This window comes from Juglans microcarpa x Juglans regia, chromosome 5S, assembly GCF_004785595.1.
Source record: "Juglans microcarpa x Juglans regia isolate MS1-56 chromosome 5S, Jm3101_v1.0, whole genome shotgun sequence".
Lineage (NCBI taxonomy): Eukaryota > Viridiplantae > Streptophyta > Magnoliopsida > Fagales > Juglandaceae > Juglans > Juglans microcarpa x Juglans regia.
Window position 1 is genome coordinate 28454686 of NC_054603.1, and position 27115 is coordinate 28481800.

Below are 27115 nucleotides of genomic sequence, written 5' to 3' on the forward strand. Positions count from 1 at the left end.
TCAGGTCCGGCTTTCCAATTCACCCGGCCCGTAACGATAACAAACATAAAAATATACCGTTCTTTCTATATACAGTCGTCTCGTGCAGATGTTATGCAGTCGTCAGCTGATATTTGTTAAAAAATAAAATTTGAAGACGAATTAAATTAGAAAACAGAGATGAAAACCATTTCGTTTGGCCAGCTGCAGCAGTGAAGCATATTACAAGGAACTACTTTTTCAAGTAAAATGATAATGTTTTTCCCACTTAAAATGCAGCATTGAAAATCTATAAAAAAGAGGAAAAAAAATGTTTATCCTCTTGTAGGTCTTTCTACCGTGTGAGAAGCCCCTTTGCTTGAAGCTTTCGTATTGATCTTCTTCGTCTTTTACTTTTTCTTTTGTTTCAAAGAGATAGGGTTTTTACCATATACTGTTTGAAGCTTGCTTTGACGTTTGGCCTGGATGAGTTTCCTTATCTCTGTCTAACGTTTTTAAAAGATAAATTTGGGTATGAATGGTGTTTGTGAGTAATGGTACTTTTATTTGGTGAGGTACTTTACCTTTAATATTCGATCTTAGAGTAGGTTTCTAATATGAGTTTTTTTTTCCACATCTTTTCTCTTAAAGTTCTGTTTTTTTTTTAAGCGTGATTTTGTTGTGATTTTAGGGTTCTTTTCTGCATGGTAAAGCTTGCAACCTGTTGCATTTGAGCACTCGTTTTTCTTTGAGAAAGCATTCTGGAGAACTTGACTTTCTAATTTTAAGTGCGGCACGAGGATGGAATAGTATCTCAAATGAATCTTCGAGATGTTTTTTGGCCGGACGGACGGAAGAGGCAGCTGGGGAGAGAAAGGGGGAGAGAGATTAAAAAACACAACGATGTCTCAGGGAAGGAGAAACACAGAAGAATGGTCAAAATTGGAGAGAAGGAGGGAGGGCTGGGGAAATGGGGCAAACTTAATAAAATTAAAAAGGCATCGTTTTTCTTTTTTCCATGTCAATGCCGTTTGCCCAGCGCTTACACCAATCGACTGCCTCTAACGTTTTTCTAAAATATACTCACACAATATCTCAAGCGGGCGGAGTTAGTGGATGGATTTTCTAAAGAGTGCAACAAAATTTTAATGTATATAACTCATTTTATAGTTTTATTTTAAAATTTAAATTTTGAATATTAAATTTCATAATTTTCAATATATTAATATTTAACATGTGGAAAATTAAATCTTTTATAAATTTTTCTTAAATATATTTAACATTTTTCTTTTCTAAAAAATTAAAAACAAATGGACGAGATATATATATATATATATATATATATTAAAAAACTCTAAATATAGTGATATTAATACTAACATATGAAGTTAACTATACTATTATACATATATTATGCTATAAGCCTCAGAGTTGGCTTAGAGCCGTGTAGCTTGTATGGATGAGAATGAGGTTTTAACGTAGTAAATGGCACGTAAGTACACGGGATAGAAGGATAGTGTTCCAAGTATAGTGTATTTCTATTTCTAGTTCAGTTGCTTATGCATTAGATAGAGAATGACGTTAAGGTGATGTATACATGTAGGTTGCCAGCTGACACGTGCATGAATGGACTGCATGGTATGAAAGTAGCATGGAGTCTAGATAAGTATTACGTTCATGCCCTTCTAGAGTTTTCTAGAAATTACGAAACGAAAATGAAAAGCTTTTATCCTTAAGAAAATGCTTACGAAAGAAGATGTCATGCTTTCAAATGTATATGTACGTACGGCCCCTCTATGAAAGCCTCTTTTACGCACCTAAAGTTATTAATTGTACGCATGCGAATGGATGATTATAAGATGTATCTATTGTATGTATTTTCAAAAAAACGAACTGATGAAAATGCACGAAAGAAGAGCTTGAGCTGACGCCTTTGTGGATCCTACGGACCGACGCTGTCGCGAGCGGCGCGAGGTGATGCTCGCGGACGCCGCGAAGGCCGACGTTCAAGGTGATGCTTACGGATGCAGCGAAAAGCGAAGTTTGAGCCCGTGTTTTATATTTTATAGACGGTGCGAACTAACACTTTCGTGAAGGCCGCGAGGTGATGCTCATGTACGTCATGAAAGAGGACGTTCGAGCCCATGCTCACGAAATGATGTTTTCTTACGAAAAGATTATTAAGGACTCTCTTACATTTGAACCTCGTGCCTAGACTTCCATGCTCTTCCCCATGGGCCGTGTCCGTCCCGACGCGTACTTCATTTCCTTCCCTGTGGGGGGAGGGATGTACATAAAAACTAAAATGAGTCGAAGACTCATAAGCATTACTTCATGCAGTTAAAATATAACAACATAGGTTTTCATTCATGCATTCATCATTTGTACATACTATACTTACATACATGCGTGCATACGTGCGTTCATTTGAAAACGTCACTGGACGGGATTTTTCTTTCTTTTCGTAAAACGTTTCACCCGTCAGTGCCTTCATTTCTACAAGAGTGCAGTGCCTTCATTTCTTAAAGTGCGTTCGTGCATGTGTACATACGTACATACATACATTCTTTCTTTTCACTTTCATAGATCGGTACACACTGTTACGCCCCGTGTGTTAGGGTTAGCGGCCCTATGACCTGGATTCCGCCTGTGGCCACAGGTTGGGAATCCCTTTCATAGGGGGTAGCACTGGGTGCACTACCAGTACTACTTACCCGGCATTGCAATCTGCCCATTCATTGATACCCTTTCATTCATTCATTCATGTGGCCGTTACGTGTCTTCATACATTTCATGCTTTCATTCATTCATTCATTCTTTCATGCCAGCTCTGAAGAGCTGGAGCTTCATTCATTCATGCCAGCTCTGAAGAGCTGGAGCTTTCATTTAGTTCTTTCTTTCATTTAACATGAGAAAATATTTTTTTTCGTGAGAAAACATCGTTTCGTGAGCATGGGTTCAAACGTCCTCTTTCATGACGTCCACAAGCATCACCTCGCGGCATTCACAAAAGTATCGGTTCGTACAGTCCATAAAACATAAAGCATGGGCTCAAACTTCGCCTTTCGCGGCATCCGTAAGCATCACCTTGAATGTCGGCCTTCGCGACGTCCACGAGCATCACCTCACGGGGCTCGCGACAACGTCGGTCCGTAGGATCCACGAAGGCATCGGCTCAAGCTCGTCTTTCGTGCATTTATATTTGTTCGTTTTCTTTGAAAATACATACAATAGATACATCTTATAGTCATCCATTCGCATGCACACAATTAATAACTTTGGGTGCGTAAAAATGGGCTTTCATGGAGGGGCCGTATGTACATATACGTTTGAAAACATGGCATCTTCTTTCGTGAACATTTTCTTAAAGAGAAGAGCTTTTCGTTTTCATTTCGTAATTTCTAGAAAACTCCAGAAGGGCATGAACGTAATACTTACCTGGACTCCATGCTACTTTCATACCATGCAGTCCATTCATGCGCATGTCAGTTGGCAACCTACATGTATACATAACCTTAACGTCATTCTCTATCTAATGCATGAGCAACTTAAACTATAAATAGAACTACGCTATATTTGGAACACTCTCCTTCTATCCCGTGCACTTACATGCCCTTTACTACGTTAAAACCTCATTCCCATCCATACAAGCCGCACGGCTCTAAGCCAACTCTAAGGCTTAAGCACAGTGCAACTATACTGTGGACAGATTACCCATTACATATAGTGAATCCGTCTGGTACACATGTCTAATCAGATTACACATATAACATGTTGATCACCTACTCGTAGGGATGAGGGCCATATTCTGATACCAACATTCTCTTAACCCAGCTAGCATGACTTTTCATGCTAGCCGTCCCTTCTTACAGTTCATCCCAACACTTAGTTCGACAAGGCTCCATTCACAACTACGCCTTGCGTCACGTCACATAGCTCGAGACTACTCTCAAGCTACACCGTGACATTGTCACGTCACCTGACATCCCACTACGTCACTTCTACGCCAACTTCTTACTCATCACGAGTACGGTTCCTCACGTACTCCCGTCACATCGTGACATCTCGTCACGTTCCTGTTACGTCATTCCAAAGCTAACTCCTTATCCATCATAAGCATGACTGTCAATAACCACGTCACTTCGTGACGTTGCCCAATCATGCTTCCGCTGCGTACTCTTACATTTGTTCTGCTACTACACCCATACTTCAGGCCGTAAGTCAATTACAGTGACACTTGTCGCCTCAGACTACAGGCTACGCCATAACTAATTCGAGACACTGTTCCATAGTTCCCAACACTACTCACCACGTTCTACGCCCATCAACTGCACAACCATTCTTATCTCCGCGACATGTCACACGGAGTGTCGCTACCTCGTGGAGTACACTCTACGTATACTCCATTTCCACACGCTACAACCTATCATCAATATGGCATACCTGCCATACGATGCATCATTCCACCACATGGAGTACACTCCGCGTATACTTCATTCATACACGCTACGCTACATCACCACTACGGCATACCCGCCGTATAGTGCGTCACTCCATTACATGGAGTATATTCCACATGTACTCCCTTCATACCCGCTACAACCCATCATCAATATGGCATACCCGCCATACGATGCATCACTCCACCACATAGAGTACACTCCGCGTGTACTCCCTTCATACACGCCATGACCCATCACCGTTATGGCATACTTGCCATATGGTGCATCTCTCCACCACATTGAGTACATTTCACAAGTACTCCCTTCATACCCATCACGCCACATCACCATTATAGCATATCCGCCACATGGTGCATTACTCAACCACATGGAGTACACTCCACATGTGCTCATCCCGTTTCACAATACGCCAGGAGGGTATATTTTACATATACTCTCCTTATCTCACACTACGCCACACACAGAGTACACTCAGCGTGTACTCTTCCCATTCCACACAACGCCACGCCACATCACCATTATGGCATATCCGCCACATGGTGCATTACTCCACTATATGGAGTACATTCCACATGTACTCCCTTCATACACCACGTCATACAGAGTACACTTTACGTGTACTCTTCCCAATCTACAATATGCCAAGAGAGTATATTTCTACATACACTCTCTTTATGTCACACTACGCCACACACAAAGTACACTCAGCGTGTACTGTTCCCACTTCACACAACGTCACGCCATCCATACGGCACATGCCCTACAACTATACTGCACCGCACAACCACGACATCATTACAACAGAAACTCCACAACTGCATTACACAGCACAGTCCACAACACTTCACAGCGCACTACACAATATGCCCAACACTTCACATACACAACACTACACGTCATCACACTACACCGATATGCCCAACACTTCACAGCGCACTACACAATGCATCTCAATACAACCCAGTCATTCCCCTAATACTAACAGCATAGTCCACAACCTAATCAACTAATCAATATCTAACATAATTAAAAGGGATAGAGAGTTATACCATCGACGGGATAACCCATGCGTTGCTCACTGATCGTCACAGCCGATGACGTTGGAGAGGTCGTACGTGGCGGCTAACCCACGAACGTTGACTGTTTGGGTGTTTGGATAGCTAAGTGTGGTCTTGGAAGGGCTCGTGAAGGCCTTGTGTTGGTGGCTATGAAGGGCGGTACACAGCGTACCTAACCATGTACAGTGGCGGTCAGTCACACGTAGTGACTGTCCATCACGTGCAGTGATTACCCACCACGTAAAGTGGTGCTTTGGGACCTTGGGCTTGGCTAAGGGAAATGCGGTGGAACTCGTGGTGGCGTCGAGGTGGCGCCACGGTGGCTCATAGTGGCGGATCTGGCCGCACAGTGGGTGAGAGGCTGTGGGAGAGTGAGAGAGAGTGTGCGTGCATGGGTAATAGATCGGGGCCGTATGTGGTTAGGTTGGCTTGGTGGTGGCCTGAGGAGGCTGATGACGGTGGTTACCCATCGTGGGTGGCGGTGCACGGTGTGCAACCCGTGAGTTAAAGAGAGAGGGAGGACGTGCGATGGAGGAGGGCTACTGGCCTCGGGTCACATGGAGGAGGAAGGGGAAGGGGAGGAGAGGTGATGTTCGTGGAAGTCGGTCAGGTCCTAAAAATCATAGAACCAGAACCAAATCGGTTCTGGCTAATTTTTGAATTTTAGAAAGCGGTTCTAGACTGGACCAATCCAAAATTGGACCGATTCCACCAGTTCAATCCGATTTTCTGATTAAAATTTACACCTCTATTACTGTAGTATAAATACTCTTGAACAAACTTAGCGCAATTGTTCAAATTCAATTAGGTCAGCTGCATTCATGCATGCATGGCTCAAAAGAAGCTAGGGAGATACTTTTCAAGGGTTTGACCAATAAGGCCAGGTCTTGTATGCTGCTTCCATCGGATGATAACTATCCCAAAAAATATAGAATAATTCTATATACAACCGTGAAATGCATAAACGTCACATAATCGTTTTGAAAAAGAATAGAGTCTACTATTAAAAAATTAATTTTTTTTTCATGTGGATCCCATGTTTTAGTCAATTTTTTCAAAGCGATTAAGCGGCAGTTGCACAATTCACGGTTGCAAATATCTTTTTTCAAAAACATAATCAGATGAGAAAAAAAAATATATCCAAAAAAACATAATCAGATGCATCTGTGCAGGTGGCAGACGCTTGGTTACAAAGCACAACTACCTCTATATCCCCTGTTCTGTAGCACCTTTTATTAGGGGTGTAATTGGTCCCTTTTAGTTCAATTTTAGACAAAATTTATCAATTTTATTGATTTCAGTCTGATTCGGTCTGACTTTTCAGTTTTAATAAAATTCAATTTGTCATAAAAAATCTGTTTTGTTAAAAATTTGTTACTATTTACAAAAATTTGTTTTATAAAAAAATCTGTTATGTAAAAGAAAATCTAAGGAGTATCACAAAAAAAAAAAAATGCTTTAAAATGGTTTGTTGTTCCATTGGTGAATGTTTGCTGTTCAATTAATATACTAATATATATTAGTATATTAATGTATACTAATTAATAGAGGTGTAATCGGTCTGGTTCAGTTCGATTTTAGACAAAATTTAGGACCGAACCGATATGCACTGATTTTGCATTTTCGAAAATCGATTACGCATCGGTTATCTTCTTAAACCGGTACTTTCAATTTTATCAGTTTCGGTCTAGCTTTTCAGTTTTAATAAAATGTAAATTTGTCATAAAAAATCTGTTTATATAAAAAAAATTGTTTTAAAAATATCTGTTTTGTTAAAAAAATGTTACTATTTACAAAAATTTGTTTTATAAAAAGAATTTGTTATGTAAAAAAAAGTCTAAGGAGTATCACAAAAAAAAATGCTTTAAAATGGTTTGTTGTTCCATTGGTGAGTGTTTGCTGTTCAATTAAGATACTCATATACATTAATATACTAATGTATACTAATTAATAGGGGTGTAATCGGTCCAGTTCGGTCTAATTTTAGACAAAATTTAAGACCGAAACGGTATAAACCGATTTTACATTTTTTAAAACCGATTACGCACCAGTTACCTTTCTAAATCGGTACCTTCAGTTTTACCGATTTTGGTCCGGCTTTTTAGTTTTAATAAAATGTAAATTTGTCATAAAAAATCTGTTTATAAAAAAAAATTATTTAAAAAAAAATCTGTTTTGTTAAAAATCTGTTATTACTTACAAAATTTTGCTTTATAAGAAATCTGTTATGTAAAAGAAAATCTAAGGAGTATCACAAAAAACAATCTGCTTTAAAATGGTTTGTTGTTCCATTGGTAAATGTTTGCTTTTCAATTAATATATTAATATACATTAATATACTAATGTATACTAATTAATTAAAACGAAATGTAATTAATATACTAATATATATTAGTATTACTAATATATTATTTATTTATAAAAAGGAATATGTTGGAAATTTACTTGGCCATAAAATGTTGTTAATATATATATATTTTATGTTTAAAATATATGATCAAATAAAATTTTCATGCTTAAGATTAAAATTTTATGTTATAAATTATAATAATATTACCTTATATATAATTATAATTTATATTATTTTATATATTATATATAAAAATTATATATAATATAGTGAACCGGTCCTGTCCTAAAAAGTATATAATGGAAACTGGACTGATATTGATCAGTTTTAGAACTAATGGAATCGGTTCTGAACTAGACGATCCAAAACTGGATTGGTTCCACTAGTTCGGGCTAGTTTGGACTGGTTTCTGGTTAATTTTTACACCCCTACCCACAAATTCAAAATATGCATTATTATATATATCTCCTATATCTTAAAAGAGGCTATCCTCATATAAACAGTAACATAAACAGTAATGAATAGTATTTTTTTTACACATTTTATTCCGCATAGCCTATCCTCATATAATAGTATTTTTTTTACACTTTTTATTCAGCATAGCCTATCCTCACATGAACAGTAATAAATAGTATTTTTTTAACACTTTTTATTCCATATATACTCCAATGTAACTGACTAAATAATATGAACAGCAATAAATAGTGTTTTTTTTTACACTTTTTATTCCACCTATCCTCGTATGAACAGTAATAAATAGTATTTTTTTTTACACTTTTTATTCCGCATATACCCCTATATAACTGACTATTATTATAATTGTATCCTTTTAGGTCTTCAATTTTACAAAAAAGTACATAAATAGCTTGCAATAATTACAAAAATTGCCATTAAAAATCATTTGTCGTGTATTATCTTCTAAAGGTTTTGAACTCTTTTAGTGTATTGACAAAAATGACCTTGACTTTTTTAGATGGGTTGGCGTGCGTGCAGTATGACATAGTCACATAAGCTAATACGTATATATACATTAGGCAGACACAATTATTTTTGGAAAATGTTAGTCTTCCTACTGGCTTCCTTTGGAAATTTTTTTTTATATGGTAATTAAAGAAATATTTTTTAATGATGTTGTCTATTTTAAAAAAAAATTAAAAATGTAAAAAAAAATACATGTGAAAAAAAGAAAAAAAAAACACACATAAAATACACTAGCGGGAGCCCTCAACAAAGCAGTGGTGGCTATAACTAGTGAATAGTATGTCTTGTTAAGAATAATGCAAACCATATTATCATGTATATATTTATGGAGAAGAGTCCATATTAAATTAAAAAAACCTAGCTAGCTAGCATATAATTATGTATATCATGTGGTGATGATCAAATCATGCAACTAGCTAGCTAGCATGCACGCAATTGGTGAGTGAAACCAAATTATTCATTTTGTATTGTATTATTACTTGATTTCTATCTTATTTACATTTTTATTATTTCTGCCATGTAGATTGCCATTTGCAACGTCGATCGGTTTATTAATTTGACCTATACTACACGACTCACTAATTTTATTTCCATCCGACTCTTTTATTGAACAAACAAATTTGAATTCGTCGACTTTTAGTTACTACATACCGTACGACATTATACACATGTTGCCATATATTGGACAATTATATTTGATTGTAACTTCAACATGCATTATTATTATTATTATCTTTTTTGCTTATAAACTTGATAATATTTATGTAAAAAATTGTGTTTATAAACTTGGTGATTTTAAATATGTAACTCTCATGAGCTTGTCAATTGAATGGTGATTTTGTATGTTGACCCATTTATATAAATAATTGTGTTTTTAATTAGGTGCTTTTCAGAATCTGCTTTTAAAGAGCTTTTATTTAATTAATGAATTGGTATTATTGTATGCTTTTGTAAAGAGAGAGAGAAAGGAAAAGTGGGGGAAAAGGTTGGGTTTGGGGTTTTAAATCCCAACCCTTCATCTTGAATATTTAGATTTAATTTAACGGTAGAAGTTTAAATATTGATTTAAACTAACATAAAATAGATAATTAAAATATAAATATTATATCATACACTTAAAATCAACTTTAATTTATAAAATACTAATTTTTCATTATTAAATAAATGATGAAGTTTTACTGAACATTTTTAAGAGAATAAAACTATCTAATTAATTTGAATTTTTAATATAATTTAAATTTCATAATAAATGATGAACATGAATAAATAGTAATTTCACTCTTATGCATTAGACTATTTTAATATTTGAAGTCACACTTTATTTTTTTCTTCAATTAGGTAGATGTGGCAAACGTGGTTGGTTAATTTACCATATTTTTCAGGGTTTTGAATTAGATCAAGTAGAGGATTGTAGGATCACTCCCAATGGATCTTTTATAATATATTTTTCTTTAAAATATAAAGAAATGTTCTCCAAAGTGCCATCTATTGGATCTTCTTTTTTAAATATACTTTTACATTATGCTACAGTAAACCTCTAGATGTAGAGAACATTGTTCATCATTGTAAATATTTTTAATTAATTTCTTTTCCCTCCTCTTGTTAAGTTTCTCATTTCTTTAACTCTCTTTATTCACATTATATAATTATTGAGAATGAATATTCTCATAATATATTTTGAGAATATTTTTATTATATAATCTATTCTTTTTATTTTTTGAATTAATTTATATTTTGATTTAGCTTATAAATTTAGATTAATTTAAAATAAGACATAATTATATGATATTGTATATGGAGAGATATTATAAATACAAAAAGATATGAGGATATCATTAGTAGTTAAAGAAAATATTTAAAATGAATAAAAAAAATTAAAAAATATAATATTTAAATGATATAACGAAAAAATAGATAAGTTAATGTAAAATATATTATAAAAATTAATATATAAAATAAAAAAATAAATTTTGATAACATATTTTAAAAAATAAAATCAAGAATCGATTGAGAATGCTCTAACCATCAATGTAGACCATTCTGCTATTGGGTAGGTTGTTGTTAAGGGAATAGAGTGTGGAACAGTCTAGCATTGAACAACTTTGCTGCTTGGTTGTACTTTTCTGAACACTGTCTCAGTATTCCCCCAACCAGAGTTCTTTGCGACGGCACACTTCCAATCGGCGGTGCACTCAATACTCCAATCCTTCGTACCCCAGTTCATAGATTTCTCTTTTTATTTATTTATTTATTTTTATATTTTTTTAACATATATAAATTTTTTTAAAATAATAAAAAAATATATCAATACACTTAAAATTACTTTTTTAATTATTAAGTAAAATAAAATAAAATAAAATACATTAGTTATCAAAGTGATAGAGCTTATAATTTCTCTTCCTTCAAAACACATGATTGCATTAATTTATAATTTCTTATATTATTTCGGGATTTGATTCCATTCTTTCTCGAGTTTTTAATTATTTTAAAAAAAAAAAAATGTGAACGAGCTATATATACATTAATTCCTCACCCATTAATTTGTTGTTATTTACCTCAGCTTGGTTCTTTGGTACTGTAACAAGTACGTACGTACGTGAAATAATACAGGACGGAAAATGAACTTATACCTTCAAGAAAATGGCAGCCTGGTCGACCATAAGATCAGCGTAGGAAGGGACATCGTACTGCAATTCCCGTACACGAGCAAGGAAATATGTATTAGCAATGTCGTCGCTGCCGGCCAACACAAGAAACATACTTTTGGCCCTATCATCCTCACTCTGCTCAAACCTCTCCTTCATAAATTTCAGATCTGAGGCTATCAAAATGTGTATTGTTAGACGAAATTCATTTCTCTTTTTCCCTTCTCCTTGTCATTAATCTCTACTCAGACCTCTTGATCTTCACTTTCAGATTATTACACGTCTGCAAGAACGATGAGATATTGCAGAAGGAGTACAGACAAAGTCCAAGTGAGCAAGACAACGAAGTCACGACGAGGAGAACGGTGAAGTCACGATGGAGTCACAGCCAAGAGAGATGCATCCCAGGAGAGAATGGTACTTTTGATATGAATATTACAACAAAAATCACATGCGCTTAATCTGATATTTCTCTTTTATTTTTATTTTTGAAGTTAATGACATGTCAAGCTGTAGGGTGGTTTTGTAAGAAGTGTGGGTAGATGTAGCATTTCTCTTCTCTTAAAGCCTCTAGGATAGTCAACTTTCTTAGTTAGTTATTGTTAAAATATAAAATAAATAATAAAATTTATATTTTTCATTATCTTAAGTTTTTGAGACAATTGATGATTTCACATGGTATTAAAGCAAATGTTCTGAGTTCGAATCCTAACTTTACACTCTATCTCATTTAATTAAATATTCTACTTGTTGGGCCACTCATTGAGGGGGAGTTTGGCCTATATGTGAGGGGAGCGCTAATATATAAAATAAATAATAAAATTTACATATTTTTTAATTTAAACTTTTGAGACAAGTAATGATTTCACAGCTATGCATACCAAACTAGCTGATAAGCAGCTGCTTCCATCCATTTTGTACTTGATGGCCTAGTAATTAGTTTTTGGTATTTCTTTGTGTTTTATGGCACTTACTCGTGTAAACAAAGGAGCAGCACCTTGCTTTCCAGCTTTCCGCCCCCAAAATCAAGACCTCCCCTTGCTATTTGGTCACTCCAAAGTAAGAAAGAGAAAAGTCACATTATGAGCATGACATATATACCAACTACAGGCACTTTTGAATTTTGGCCCTCAAGAACTATCTTGGAATGCAAAAGCAGTATGCTTCCATCAGAAATACCAATAGGTAATATTTTTATAGTCCTGATATCTCTATTATCCCATACATTTTTCACTCTGCAGTTTGGCTACTGATAAGGCATGGAAACAGAAAAAGAAAACTTGAACATTGTACCTAAAACCACCCAAGTAAAAAATCCAGCTCCAAATTCAAATCAAAACCACCCAAGTCAAAAATCCAGATCCAAATTCAAATCTTCTTTTGAATCTTTCGGTCCTTGAGGATTCTCCAAATCCAAGATTTTGATGCCCGAGGTTGAACAATGTCTCTTCTGTAGTGGGTACCAATTGAGTTCCAAGTTGGGATCATCATCCTCATCTAGGTGCCTCTTAGAAAGCTGATTACCCTCCATTAAATCTACTGAAATCTCAGTTTCTTCAATGTTATCAACCTTCTCATGGAGCACACTTGGATAATCTTCTGCACTCTTTTCATGTTTATGTACCAGATGGGCTCCACAACTTTTAAAGAACATTGAACTCCGTTCAGTGAAAAACTCGACTCGGAGATTCTCTCCCTTTAGCTCAAAAGATTCAAGAACAGAGTACCCTAGCCATACATGATCTGACCCCATTTGGGCTCCATCAGATGCAAATAGATTAAATGTTTGTTTTTGAATGTACCTTAGGATACCATTTCCGATGATCCTAGCACTAACAATAGGGCGTGGGTGCAATGAAAGAACAGGTCCAACAATAGCACACAAAGCAATTCCTCTGATCTCATCATCCAAACATTGGTGTCCACTAATATCTATTTCACATGAATTCCTTTCTAAACTCTCCTTTCGATGGCTGACCCAGTCTGGAGTCCTATTTCCAGGAAACACAATACCATCTAAATAGTCATGTCCCTACCAAACAAACATAATAAAAATATTTCAGCATTACAACCTATAAACAAATGCACATGCGAGAGAGAGAGAGAGAGAGAGAGAGAGAGAGAGAGAGAGAGAGATGCACCTTACACAATAAAGGATTTGCCACATGATTCCTTATACTCAACAGCATTTTATCGCATCCAGACAAGTCAATGAAATCTAGTGCTTGTAAGTCACATATATTGAATTGTAATTTTCTTGTGACTTCTGGAAAGCTTTCCAATGACTTGCATCCACTGGCATATACCTCTACTATATTTGGTGGAAGTTTTGGAATTTCTTGAAGTTGCTTGCAATACCTCACATAAAGGCGCCTCAATCCTACAAATCCTGTGATGCTTTCTGGAAGGCTAACAATATCACTCCCTGATAGATCTAACCAAGACAAAGTGGTCAAGCAATTAGATTTCCTAAAAAAGCTTGATTTTGATAGCACAGAGCTTTCAAGATACAATGGAAATGCTATTGTGGAATAATCATCATCAGAAATGCTTGAATCTGATACAGCTAACAGTGGGAGTAATTCTGCATTTGATGAAGTTTCATATTCAAATGCCATAGATTGTTTATTCCCACATTCTTCACAAGATTTGGACAATCATTGAGATGAAGAGACTCTAGATGTTGCAATTGAAGAATACTGCTTGGGAGACGAATAAGGTTTTTGCAGCCTTTCAAATATAATGACTGCAGTCCAGTGAGGTTCCCAATGGATGAAGGTAGCTCTTTTATAGCAGTGTATCCCAATCCAATTTGTCTTAAATGTTTCATTTCACACTCAATTTCAGGGAAGTCAATAAGGCTTGAACAACCATAAAAGTTAAGCCATTCTAGAGATCTTAGCTTCAGGCTTCTTGGAAGACCCCTAAGGTTAGAGCATCCGAAAAGACTCCAAGAAACAAGCTTATCAAGAAATCCGACAGAATTATGAATCTCGACTAAATTTGTACAGCAACTAAGATTCAATTTCTTCAAACTATGACTCCTTGAAAGATCTGGAATTTTTATTAGAGAATCACAATAGGAGAAATCCATAATGGTTAAGTTTGAAGAACTCTGTAAAAAAGAAAAAGAAAATAAAGCATATTAGCCTGAAGGAAGATTACAATGTAGTTGGAAAAAAAAAACATTATTGAATATAATAGTTGTACCTCAAATCCTTGCCCTAGTTCCTTGATGTGGCTACTAGGCATTCTAAATTCAATGAGTTTCTTCCCATGAAAATTGGATGGCAAAGATTGTAAAGGACATTCAGGCCAATCAAGTATTCTTAACTCGTTAGGAAGATAATTAAGCCTTCCAGAAAAACGTGCATTACGATTTATAAACAATCTGAGATTTTTCATCTTCACAAAAGCTTTGGGACTTAAACAAATCCTGTCATCACCTTTAGGAATATCTACCACTATGCCTTCAACTTTGTTTGTCCCCTAATTAGACAATATGTTAGAAGGATATATGGCAAAATCAACACAAAGTATACCATATGAAGATACTCATAAAAGTTGGCTGTCTTTGAATAGAACGAAGATCAGTTCTATATGATTTTTTTTTATTATGTTCTTTTTATTCAATAGCACTATATTTACAAAACTTGGATTCCATATGATCATCTCTGTACGTTAATTTTCATGTTTTTATTTTCAAATTGGTAATCTATTGATATTGAAAAGTTTTTAAAATGTCAAAATTAGTGTATCTGTTTTTCAAAATTAATTTTCATTCTTAACTATTCATAAGACAAAAACAGAAGAAAAAAAAAAAGGAGATACTCATAAAAGTTGCCTATTTTTGAAATAGAATGAAGAGCAGTTCCATATAATTATTTTATTCTTCCTATTCAATAGCACTGTATTGACAAGAAAAAGCCTCAATCTTGGGACATATAAAATGTATATAGTGTTATTTATTTCTTTTACTATACTTTAATATAAAAGATACTCAATATTTTTCTAGAGCATCTCATTTGTGAGAAGGAAACAAATATACAATTAAAAGTGATGTTCTGTGCAATTCTTACCGTATTTTCTTCTAGTACATGGCGGACATCTTCATAAAACCATAATCTACTGCGTTTGCCAGGTTCTTTAGGTGATTCTTCACGAACAAGTTCCCTACCCATTTCTTGCAGCAAGTCATGCATCCCCAATATGTTATGCTTATCAATAGTTATGAGGCACTTATCCACAAGTTTTTCTAAACCAATATCCGGAGAGAAACCACAATTGTCTAATATTTTAATGACATAATCTGCACGCTCTCCTTTGAAGAAACATGCAATATCAAGAAAAATATTCTTCTCATTCTCACGCAACCCATCATAACTTGTTCTTAATATTTTTTGAATATCTTGGTGAGGAACCCTTTTGTAGTCACTCAAAGCACTTATCCATTCATGTATACTTCTACCATATAGATCTGAACCGAGCACTTTTAAAGCTAGTGGAAGGCCTCCAGAATAATGTATAATATGTTTTGCAAGGTCTGCATATTCATCATTTGGTTTGTTTCTTTTGAAAGCATTCCAGCTAAAGAGTTCACAAGCTTCTTTTCGATCCAATCTCTTCATCTCGTATGTTGAATCAACTTTATGATTAGTCAATAAACTTTGATCTCTTGTTGTTATGATGATTCTGCTTCCTAAACCAAACCAATCATGATCTCCAACTAATTTCTCCAGTTGCTCCAGTTGATCCACATCATCAATAACTAAAAGAATCCTTTTACATTGAAACCTCTGCTAACATTCAAACTTGAACCTCCTAAGATCTTAGAAAGAAGTGTCTCTTGCAATCGGAGTAGACCGCATTTACGATTTGAAGTTTCTCTAACATTTGGAAGAAAACAACTTGCCTCAAACCTATAAGCATTTAGATTATAGACTGCTTTGGTGATAGTAGTCTTCCCAATTCCACCAACTCCAAATATCCCTACCATGCGTATGTCCTTGGTCTCAATACTTAATAGCAAATGGATATCTTGTACACGAGATTCTGTGGCGCCCCAATCCCCCTTATAAAAATACACAGGGATCGAGACGCCAGGATGGTGACAACACGGTCACGCATCCCAACGAAGTGTCAGTGTGTGTACATGCAACAGTGTTCAAATAAAATAACACAGCGGATAGTCAACTAAGTACCAGAATTTAATTGCAATCAAACATCAGTAAAGATTTAAATAGCAGTTATACAGTCATCCATAAAATAATTTACAATAGTTTTAAATGTTCAAACGAGTGATCCCAGATCACTCGTCAGGCGGAGCCGTCTCCTCAGGCTCGCCCTCCTCCTCCTCATCAGCATCAAAATCTGCGACACCACAAAATGGTCTCGCAGGTAAGTATAACCCAAACAACAACGTAATATAAAATGCATTAAACGCAACTAACATGCATGCACATGAAAACATGCATTTTTCCACAAAACATCATTTTCCCCGAAAATGATAAATTTCCAACACACACCAAAATCTCATTTTGGTCCAAATTATCCGAAAATCATTTTCCCAGAAAATGATTTACCCAAAAATCAACTCGCACTATTTTCCCAGAAAATAGTGCATTAATCCCAAATGCACCATGCATTATTTCCATATGCACCATGGTCTCCCCTATGGACCATCTGCACGTCTTGGCTTCGCAGCGGTGCTCAGTTCCGCGCCCAGCGCGTACGTGGCCAGACATCCTCTAGTCCCCGCCAGCAGAAGGACCACGGAGTCGGCACGAGACCATCTCGTCCGAACCCATTGTCGCCCGGCGACAATCCAGAGGACGTTACTCCGTATATTCCGCTCCCGAGTAACCAGAGGAGCTCCACCGAGTTAATGCCCCATCTCGGCTTGGGGTCGTGATACACACGCACAAAAAATATCATCACATAAAATCATAGCTTTTCAAATCACATGAACATGAATGCAATACACGAAAACCCAGTTTTCTTTTACAAACATGATCATGCATGAAATGATGAAATGCACATGTACCAACACAACATCCAAACCAACAAATACCAATCCAATCAAATCCAACCAAACAACTCCAATCACAAATCCATCCGACCCCCGAACTCCTCGGACTCAGTCCGGCATGCCAAAAAACACAGTGAAATGGGTTAGTGCAAAAATACATTTAAATTACGAAAATTCTTTGGAGAAATACTTACAGTGCAATATAATAATTTTCCGAGGATCACGAAGTTGAAAAAGGCGACGTTTGAGCAACACCACAGTGTAAAATACACTGTGGCCGTGGGTCACAAATACCAACTTTTCAACGAGGACAAACGAAGACCCAAGATTGATAGGGTAGGGCCTAGGGAGGTCGGTGAAGCTAGTGGTGGTGGTGGTTTGCCGTGGGTGGCGGCGCAAGGGGTGGTTTTAGGCCAAAAAAGTGCAATTCGGAGATGGACTTGGTGGGGCTTCACCGGTGACGGATCGGAGCTGGGGTTGGGTCCAATGGGTTGCCAAAAGGCCGGGGATGAAGTGGTAGGAAGATGGTGGCCGGAGGTGGCGCGACGGCGGCGCAATGGAGGAAAATGTGCCGCGGCGTCGTGGGTTTCGTGGAGGCTAACGGCGGCACGAACGGCGGTGATATTGGTGGGGTAGGACGGCCGACGGCTGGGGAAGCGGTGGAGCCGGGCGGTGTCGACCACCGCCGGCGGACGGCGGCGCAGCTGGTGGGGGGAGAAACGGACGCGGGGAGAGAGAGAAAAGGAGAGAGAAACGTCCGCACGGGAAGAAAGAAAAAATAAGGAAAAAGAAAAAGAAAAGAAAAAAAGAAAAGGAAAAGAAAAAATAGAGGGAAAAGAAATGAGGTCCAATCCTCATAACTTGGGTCACAAAAATGATCCAACGGAAACGATTTTAAAACCACAAGTTAAATAAAATAATTTAAACGTAATGGTAAAGTCAAATTGAAATAATTAAATTCCACGGTAATTAATTTAAATATTAAAAGCAATTTAAATGCATAACAATAAATAAATATTAAGAAAGCATATAAAAATAATTTCCACCAAATAAAAATCATAGAAATAAACTCACTAAAAATCCAACCAATTTAAAATAAGAGAAATTATTTTAATTACATAAAAATAATTCCTTCAGTAAAAATACACTAAAATACGGGGTGTTACATCCTCCCCCCCTTAAAAAAAATTTCGTCCTCGAAATTGGCAAGGTCCACATTAAGACTAAGACAGGAATAAGATTCAACTAAGAGCAGACTAAGAACATACCGCCAAAATAGTCCGGCAAGGCCACTCTATAAGCAACAAGCGCAACCTTCTCTACGATCTGAAAATGGCCAACATATCTTGGACATCAACAATCGCCCAAATTGAGTTCTTCCCACTAGGAGTCCTCGGCAACCCTACCACAAAATCCATAGAAATATCATCCCACTTCCACTCTGGAATAGGGAGAGGTTGAAGTCTACCTTGATGCTCAACCTTAACTAGACGGCACGTGGCACATTCCTCAATGAGCATGGCACTATCCATCATACTCATTTTAGTCCCCCAATGACACATCACGACCAGTATTCCTAGAGTGACTGCTATCCAAAAATCTCATTTCCTCGAGAACCTTAATACAACATCCAATAAATTCCAATGATCAAAAGCCCTTACAATAATATGTGCCAACTGCAATCAACTCCTATGCTCCAACTTCTAAACCTTTATTGAATTCTACTATTGGAAACCTAATAGCCACTTCCAATGTTAACCATCAATAACAAATTGCACAACCAAATGATTAATCTCCAATTACAAATATCTTCTCAAAATTCAAGTCACCGTTAATTCTTCAAATCAGCACAACTTGAATTCCTGACTACAACAAAAATACCACGCTTCTGCTGCGCACTCTGATATTCGCCACATGCATAAAACATTACGTTCTCATGAAACTAACACCATCGAGTACAAGGTGGCTCCATTCCTACTAACCAAAACCCTTATCACAATTTGGTAGAAAAACACTCTCTCTCCCAAAACCACGAGTTATAACTCAAATTCCTCAATTAACTTCTGCTGTCTTGATCAAAATCAAATTCTATAAAATACAACCATGATCAAAGACAGAAACCCAATATCAAACAACCTCAGCATCCCAAATTGAAAATAAACAACCTCAACCCAAAATACACTCATCTCTTCTAAGATAAGAAACATCCTTTAAAAGACTCAATTCCAACCTAGCGAATCAAAAAGAGTGCCTAGAGACTTCTACCTAACAACCTAAACCCGAAAGCTCACCATCTACATTCTAAACATCATCTAATCTACCGGTGACTAAACTCACAGCGAACCACCATTGACTTCACCAAAACATTAACAAAACTTCCTTGGTAACTCGCCCACCTATTTCTACTCCAATAAGCTAGTATTAACACAACTAGTTCCTTCAATAGCACATCACTATTAAACCTCAGGGCAAACCATACTGATCAAATCTTCAATCTACCAAAAGCCATTACAAAGCACCCAAGGATCCTAATGCTTTATTACCCCCACATACTTGATCATATCATTCATCGCTAACGTCTAAACTTCAACTTCCAAGATCTTATCATATACCATACGTGACATCCTAACAATCTCTCTTCAAGTTAAATAACAATGTCCTTCATTCAACCAACTAGATGCTCAAACTTCAAAAGAAAGTATAACCTTAAAATTTAAATTCCTAGGTAACCTCAAGTCACAATTAATTCCTGAAGATAATCACAATAACTATTCCCAACCATGATTCATTGAGTAACCCACTTCAATTGCACACTTCGATCGACTCACCAAAAACTCCAAGCCAAGGTCTCTTGAATTATTACTATTGTGTCGACTCCTCTTCCACACCTACCAAAACCACTTCTTTCAAACCAAAATGAGACTAGGACCTATACTCTCCGAAATCCATAACCACTCACCACTACTAAACATCAATCTTACGCACCCTTAGCCAAAATCAATAATCCTCCAAACGTGCAGGTGGTCATCATTACCATTTCCATCACTAAACCTATATCCTCGAAATCAATAAGAATCATTTCTTTAATCGTCACCATCTATTATCCTTAAAATTGATATGGATTAAATCCTCAACCTGACACTGTAACCTCAAGCTAAAATCAATTATTAACTGAACTAGATCGACATCCTCCATCTCCAAAGAAATTCTCCCCAAAAAAAAAATTCTCATATCAATAACTCAACTCAGATCAATCCTATTTTAATTCAGCCATTCAACTCTGCAATTCTAAAACCTTAACCCAGATATAAATCATTTCCTGAAACCCTCAAGATCGATGAACTCAAATCTAAAACATTCGCCTTATAAAACTTGTAAATTCTAAAACCCCAAATGTTATCAAATTGCTTATCGAGGTCGGCAAGATCAAAAACTTCTAGTCTAAGTAATCTCTTAATTGCTTGTTGAACCTACCAGCTTAAATCCCATTAACTTATTTTCTAAAAAAAAAAAAAAAAAAACTATGGGGCCACAAACCTTAGATGAACATCTCATAAATCTAACATTGACATTCGTTGAACTTACAACCCCCTACCTCAAAGACTCATTACCTAAATTCTACGGAACCTAAATCCTCAATTATCCTAAGCAATTAAAAACTATTCCCCTCCTTAGCAGCAACTTGAGTACCTAATCCAAAGAGTTCTCCCAGACCCTGATGTTCGAGCCTTGATATTAAAACAACCAATCACCAAGAGTTCAGGCCTACTATACCAATGTTTAAGCCTAACAATGGCCTTCTCAGTCGTACCATCTTCCTGTCATAACATAACCCTTAACCCGCCTTTCAATTTCGAACAAAACAAAATAAAATAAAATTCCATAAATAAAATAACATACGACAAAATGCATAAAACCAATGAAGTAGTTCACCATAAAATAAATATAACAATAAAATAATCCGCCATAAAATAAAACAATTAAATTAAAATGACATACAAATAAATAAATAAACAACAAAATTATTATACAATAAAATAAATAAACAACAGAATTATTATACAATAAAATAAATAAACAACAGAATTATTATACAATAAAATAAACAAAGCAAATAAAACCATACTCAACCAAAGGTAAACACTAATTAAAGCAATAAAATCAAATAAATCAAATAACATCAATTAACATAACATAAAATAGCAATAAACTCATAATATAAAATAAATAACTTAACTTACACCACTTAAACAAAAAAATTTTATTATTTTAAAATAATAATAAAAATAATTTTCTGGTACTATCCTAAGGGACATGTGGTTTTACCCAGAGCCGAACTGCTCTGATACCACCTGTGGCGCCCCCAATCCCCCTTATAAAAATACACAGGGATCGAGACGCCAGGATGGTGACAACACGGTCACGCATCCCAACGAAGTGCTAGTGTGTGTACATGCAACAGTGTTCAAATAAAATAACGCAGCGGATAGTCAACTAAGTACCAGAATTTAATTGCAATCAAACATCAGTAAAGATTTAAATAGCAGTTATACAGTCATCCATAAAATAATTTACAATAGTTTTAAATGTTCAAACGAGTGATCCCAGATCACTCGTCAGGCGGAGCCGTCTCCTCAGGCTCGCCCTCCTCCTCCTCATCAGCATCAAAATTTGCGACACCACAAAATGGTCTCGCAGGTAAGTATAACCCAAACAACAACGTAATATAAAATGCATTAAACGCAACTAACATGCATGCACATGAAAACATGCATTTTTTCACAAAACATCATTTTCCCCGAAAATGATAAATTTCCAACACACACACCAAAATCTCATTTTGGTCCAAATTATCCGTAAATCATTTTCCCAGAAAATGATTTACCCAAAAATCAACTCGCACTATTTTCCCAGAAAATAGTGCATTAATCCCAAATGCACCATGCATTATTTCCATATGCACCATGGTCTCCCCTATGGACCATCCGCACGTCCTGGCTTCGCAGCGGTGCTCAGTTCCGCGCCCAGCGCGTACGTGGCCAAGCACTCACACTACGAAACGAGCGATGCCCAGTTCCGCGCCCAGCGCGTACGTGGCCAGACATCCTCTAGTCCCCGCCAGCAGAAGGACCACGGAGTCGGCACGAGACCATCTCGTCCGAACCCATTGTCGCCCGGCGACAATCCAGGGGACGTTACTCAGTATATTCCGCTCCCGAGTAACCAGAGGAGCTCCACCGAGTTAATGCCCCATCTCGGCTTGGGGTCGTGATACACAAGCACCAAAAATATCATCACATAAAATCATAGCTTTTCAAATCACATGAACATGAATGCAATACACGAAAACCCAGTTTTCTTTTACAAACATGATCATGCATGAAATGATGAAATGCACATGTACCAACACAACATCCAAACCAACAAATACCAATCCAATCAAATCCAACCAAACAACTCCAATCACAAATCCATCCGACCCCCGAACTCCTCGGACTCAGTCCGGCATGCCAAAAAACACAGTGAAATGGGTTAGTGCAAAAATACATTTAAATTACGAAAATTCTTTGGAGAAATACTTACAGTGCAATATAATAATTTTCCGAGGATCACGAAGTTGAAAAAGGCGACGTTTGAGCAACACCACAGTGTAAAATACACTGTGGCCGTGGGTCACAAATACTAACTTTTCAACGAGGACAAACGAAGACCCAAGATTGATAGGGTAGGGCCTAGGGAGATCGGTGAAGCTAGTGGTGGTGGTGGTTTGCTGTGGGTGGCGGCGCAAGGGGTGGTTTTAGGCCAAAAAAGTGCAATTCGGAGATGGACTTGGTGGGGCTTCACCGGTGACGGATCGGAGCTGGGGTTGGGTCCAATGGGTTGCCAAGAGGCCGGGGATGAAGTGGTAGGAAGATGGTGGCCGGAGGTGGCGCGACGGCGGCGCAATGGAGGAAAATGTGCCGCGGCGTCGTGGGTTTCGTGGGCTTCGTGGAGGCTAACGGCGGCACGAACGGCGGTGATATTGGTGGGGTAGGACGGCCGGCGGCTGGGGAAGCGGTGGAGCCAGGCGGTGTCGACCACCGCCGGCGGACGGCGGCGCAGCTGGTGGGGGGAGAAACGGACGCAGGGAGAGAGAGAAAAGGAGAGAGAAACGTCCGCACGGGAAGAAAGAAAAAATAAGGAAAAAGAAAAAGAAAAGAAAAAAAGAAAAGGAAAAGAAAAAATAGAGGGAAAAGAAATGAGGTCCAATCCTCATAACTTGGGTCACAAAAATGATCCAACGGAAACGATTTTAAAACCACAAGTTAAATAAAATAATTTAAACGTAATGGTAAAGTCAAATTGAAATAATTAAATTCCACGGTAATTAATTTAAATATTAAAAGCAATTTAAATGCATAACAATAAATAAATATTAAGAAAGCATATAAAAATAATTTCCACCAAATAAAAATCATAGAAATAAACTCACTAAAAATCCAACCAATTTAAAATAAGAGAAATTATTTTAATTACATAAAAATAATTCTTTCAGTAAAAATACACTAAAATACGGGGTGTTACAGATTCTATTCCAACTGGATATTTGGCAACGTGCAACTCAGTATGATATATAATTTTTGAGTCCACCCATTGAACGATTTCATGAATAAATCTTGATTCATTCCTTTGAATGAAAAAGGAAGAAAAGTACTTTAGCTGAGTTAGACATCTTAAAAGCCATAGAAGCCATAATCTAATAAAGAGTTTCTATTTTTTCTGTAATAAAATAACATTGGTAGGATACGAGATAGGTTAGGAATTAGCTTTCCCCTTCCCAATCCTTTATGGTTTGTCCACAATTCTTCTCATATTTTTCAATCATTTTCTATGCATTATTAACTTTATAAACGTTTTTACAATCCTATTCTTGAATCTAGTTATCCTCTTAATTGTTTTATAATCATTGTCTCGTTTGCTTTCACAACTCCTCTAAACTCATCTCTTATCTCATCTAATCATTACAATTTTTTTAAATTTTTACACAAAATAAAATAAATAATTCAACTTTTCAAATATCAAAACAAAAATAATATTAAAAAAATATATATTCTAACAATATTTTATTCAACTTTTAACTTTAATCTTAATTCATTCCATTTCATTTGTGAAAACAAATGAGGTTAGTTTTTGTTCTTGCATGTGGTAATCTGGACAAATTAGTAATTCCTCTATTCTATTTTGAATGCAAACTACCAAAAACTAGATGTATTTCGGATTTTAATTTGTTTTTTTTAAGATGGGATTAATTGTCCCTTCTCACGAGCTTAATGTAGAGATCAGAAACTATATTTTAGTACCAAACCAAATTATAACTTGACGATATACATGTGGGATAGTGTTGAATCGTGAAGATTCTTGAATGAAAGGCACAAAAGTTAGAAATACAGTACCCTTCCTTCTTTAAATGAAATCCAGACAACTTGGCCACTTCTTTTAGGGATTCCTTCCATTTCTGCATCTTCATATGATCATCCTTAAATCTGTCTTCATGTTTAGTCAATGCTTGTCCAAAACTCTTTCTCTGATGCCATACCTCCGATGGATCTACGAGGTAAAATATTGGTAGAACAATTTGTTGTCTTGTTCTCTTACACTCAAGGATTTTCTTAAGCTCGTCCAAGCACCAAGTGGACGATGCATAATTTTCCGATAGCACAAGAATGGAAATCCTCGACTCTTCAATGGCTTTGAAAAGTGCTGGTGAAATTTCCTCTCCCCTTCTAAGCTCCTCATCTAAGTAGGTATTGATTCCCCTTTGACGCAAAGCGTTGTGTAGGTGTGCAGTAAAGTTGTTGCGAGTATCTTCTCCTCTAAAACTCAAGAATACATCGTACGTCGAAGGGGACGAGGAGGAGGCTCCGGAGGTGGCCATACATGGAAAAAGTCCTTGTGTATGTAAATCTGATTACTAGTTATGGGAGAAGGAATCTCCTTAAACCTTGAAGTCAATGCCGCGTTCCCCACAACACCTGTAATAGGAGATGAAAGTTGGAATACTATAGTGAATGCATTCCCATTTGCAATATATTGGATTACACTTTGGTCAAAGAGAAGCTTCTTGCCGTGTTAATACAAGAACATGCTGTCATGTGTAGGGAGCCCATGGCACTTCTTTGGATTTCAGTACTTTATATTTAAAGTGCTGCAAGGGTGAAGGCCAAATTTTTTTTTTTAATTTTTTTATTCATATTTTTTTAATATTTTAAAAAAATATAAAAAAAATATCAATACATTAATAGTCACTTCCTTAATCAGTAAGTAAAAAAAAAAAAAAAAATTAAATACATGAGCGGTCAAAATGAAGGGACAAAATGGGACGGCATAGTAGTATTATTCTTATATTTATATGAATAATATTAGATATAGTCTTAGGAGTGTGCAAGTTTCACGTATTTATTTAAAAAAAAAAATAAGATCTACTATTAAAAAAATAATTTTTCATATAAGTATCATATTTATCTACTTTTTTGAAAAAAATTGATAAATTGATTCCTATATATGTATCTATATTTCATTACCATACCATGTTGATCTCTTCTTTGGCCAATCCATCCTGTGTGTTGTGGGATTTCACAGTTGGAGTCCAAGTCTCGAAGAAGAATACAAGCAAGTTTGTTTAATCTTGTCTCCATAGCGTACAGCTAGAACATTAAATTAATAACTTGTTTTTTCTTTTAATGTATGAAAATGATGCGGCAGTACTGGGCCCATGTGAAAATTGACCCCCTTTAGATGAACATGTTTGAACTGTTCTTTTAAATGTGGGGTATTGCTATTTCAGGGTTGTTTTTAGAAGAACTCTGTTCCTAATATATAAACATTTGAAGCTGTTGGCCTCTATCTATACAATCCCTAGCAATTCTGGGATAAATAGGGATAGTAAGCAGTGTATGCATGACTTGTCTCGGAGAGTTTTAGACCTTAAAGAACAATGTTATTTATTCCGTTTCGGTGATTATTCTGGTTTAAGCATTAGGATAGGATATTTCGATAATGTGTTCTAGTTGCATGCTAAAAATCATGTAAAACTCTCGTAAACTGATGTGACTTGATATGATTCGTCAGATTGTAAAGTTATTTTTATTATAAAATAGATATAACTGATCAGATGAAGTCATGTCAATTTGTGATATTATTTTATGTAATTCATTTGTGAATGTAGCAATACTTTTTTAAAAATAATCTGCACGTCCCAATTATATATAATAGAGATTGATATTTACAATTATAGAATAAGTAAGTGTCGCACACTTATTTTAAAAAGAAGTAAGTAATTATGGGACATGTATGAAAAAATTAATTTTTTAATAATAGATCCTAGTATTTTTTAAAAGAAATGTGCGAGTCTTGCATAATCTAAAGCTACTTCCAGCTCCCGCTGAGAGTTACTGTTAGTTATATTAGCATTTTTTTTTATTTTTTTTACATGTATTTTTTTAACACTTTTAAATATTTTTTAAAAAAATTAAAAAATATAATATTTAAAAAAAATACTTCCTTAATCACTAAATAAAAAAAATTAAAAAATAAAATAAAAAATCCTAGCTGGAGCTACCAGGATAGACTCCAGCAAAAAAAGTAGCTTCTTC

The 27115-nt window shown here is 36.0% G+C and overlaps 1 protein-coding gene across 1 annotated transcript; it reads right to left on the reverse strand.

The window, feature by feature from the left end:
- Nucleotides 1-12803: 12803 nt before the first annotated feature.
- On the reverse strand, nt 12804-25398 carry LOC121267280 (disease resistance protein RPV1-like). Its single transcript, XM_041171127.1, has 6 exons — nt 24917-25398; nt 15535-16234; nt 14666-14944; nt 14156-14570; nt 13597-14039; nt 12804-13487 (listed from the first exon to the last, which is right to left on the reverse strand). The coding sequence occupies exons 1-6, from the start codon at nt 25396-25398 to the stop codon at nt 12804-12806; spliced, it is 3003 nt and encodes a 1000-aa protein (XP_041027061.1).
- Nucleotides 25399-27115: the final 1717 nt, after the last annotated feature.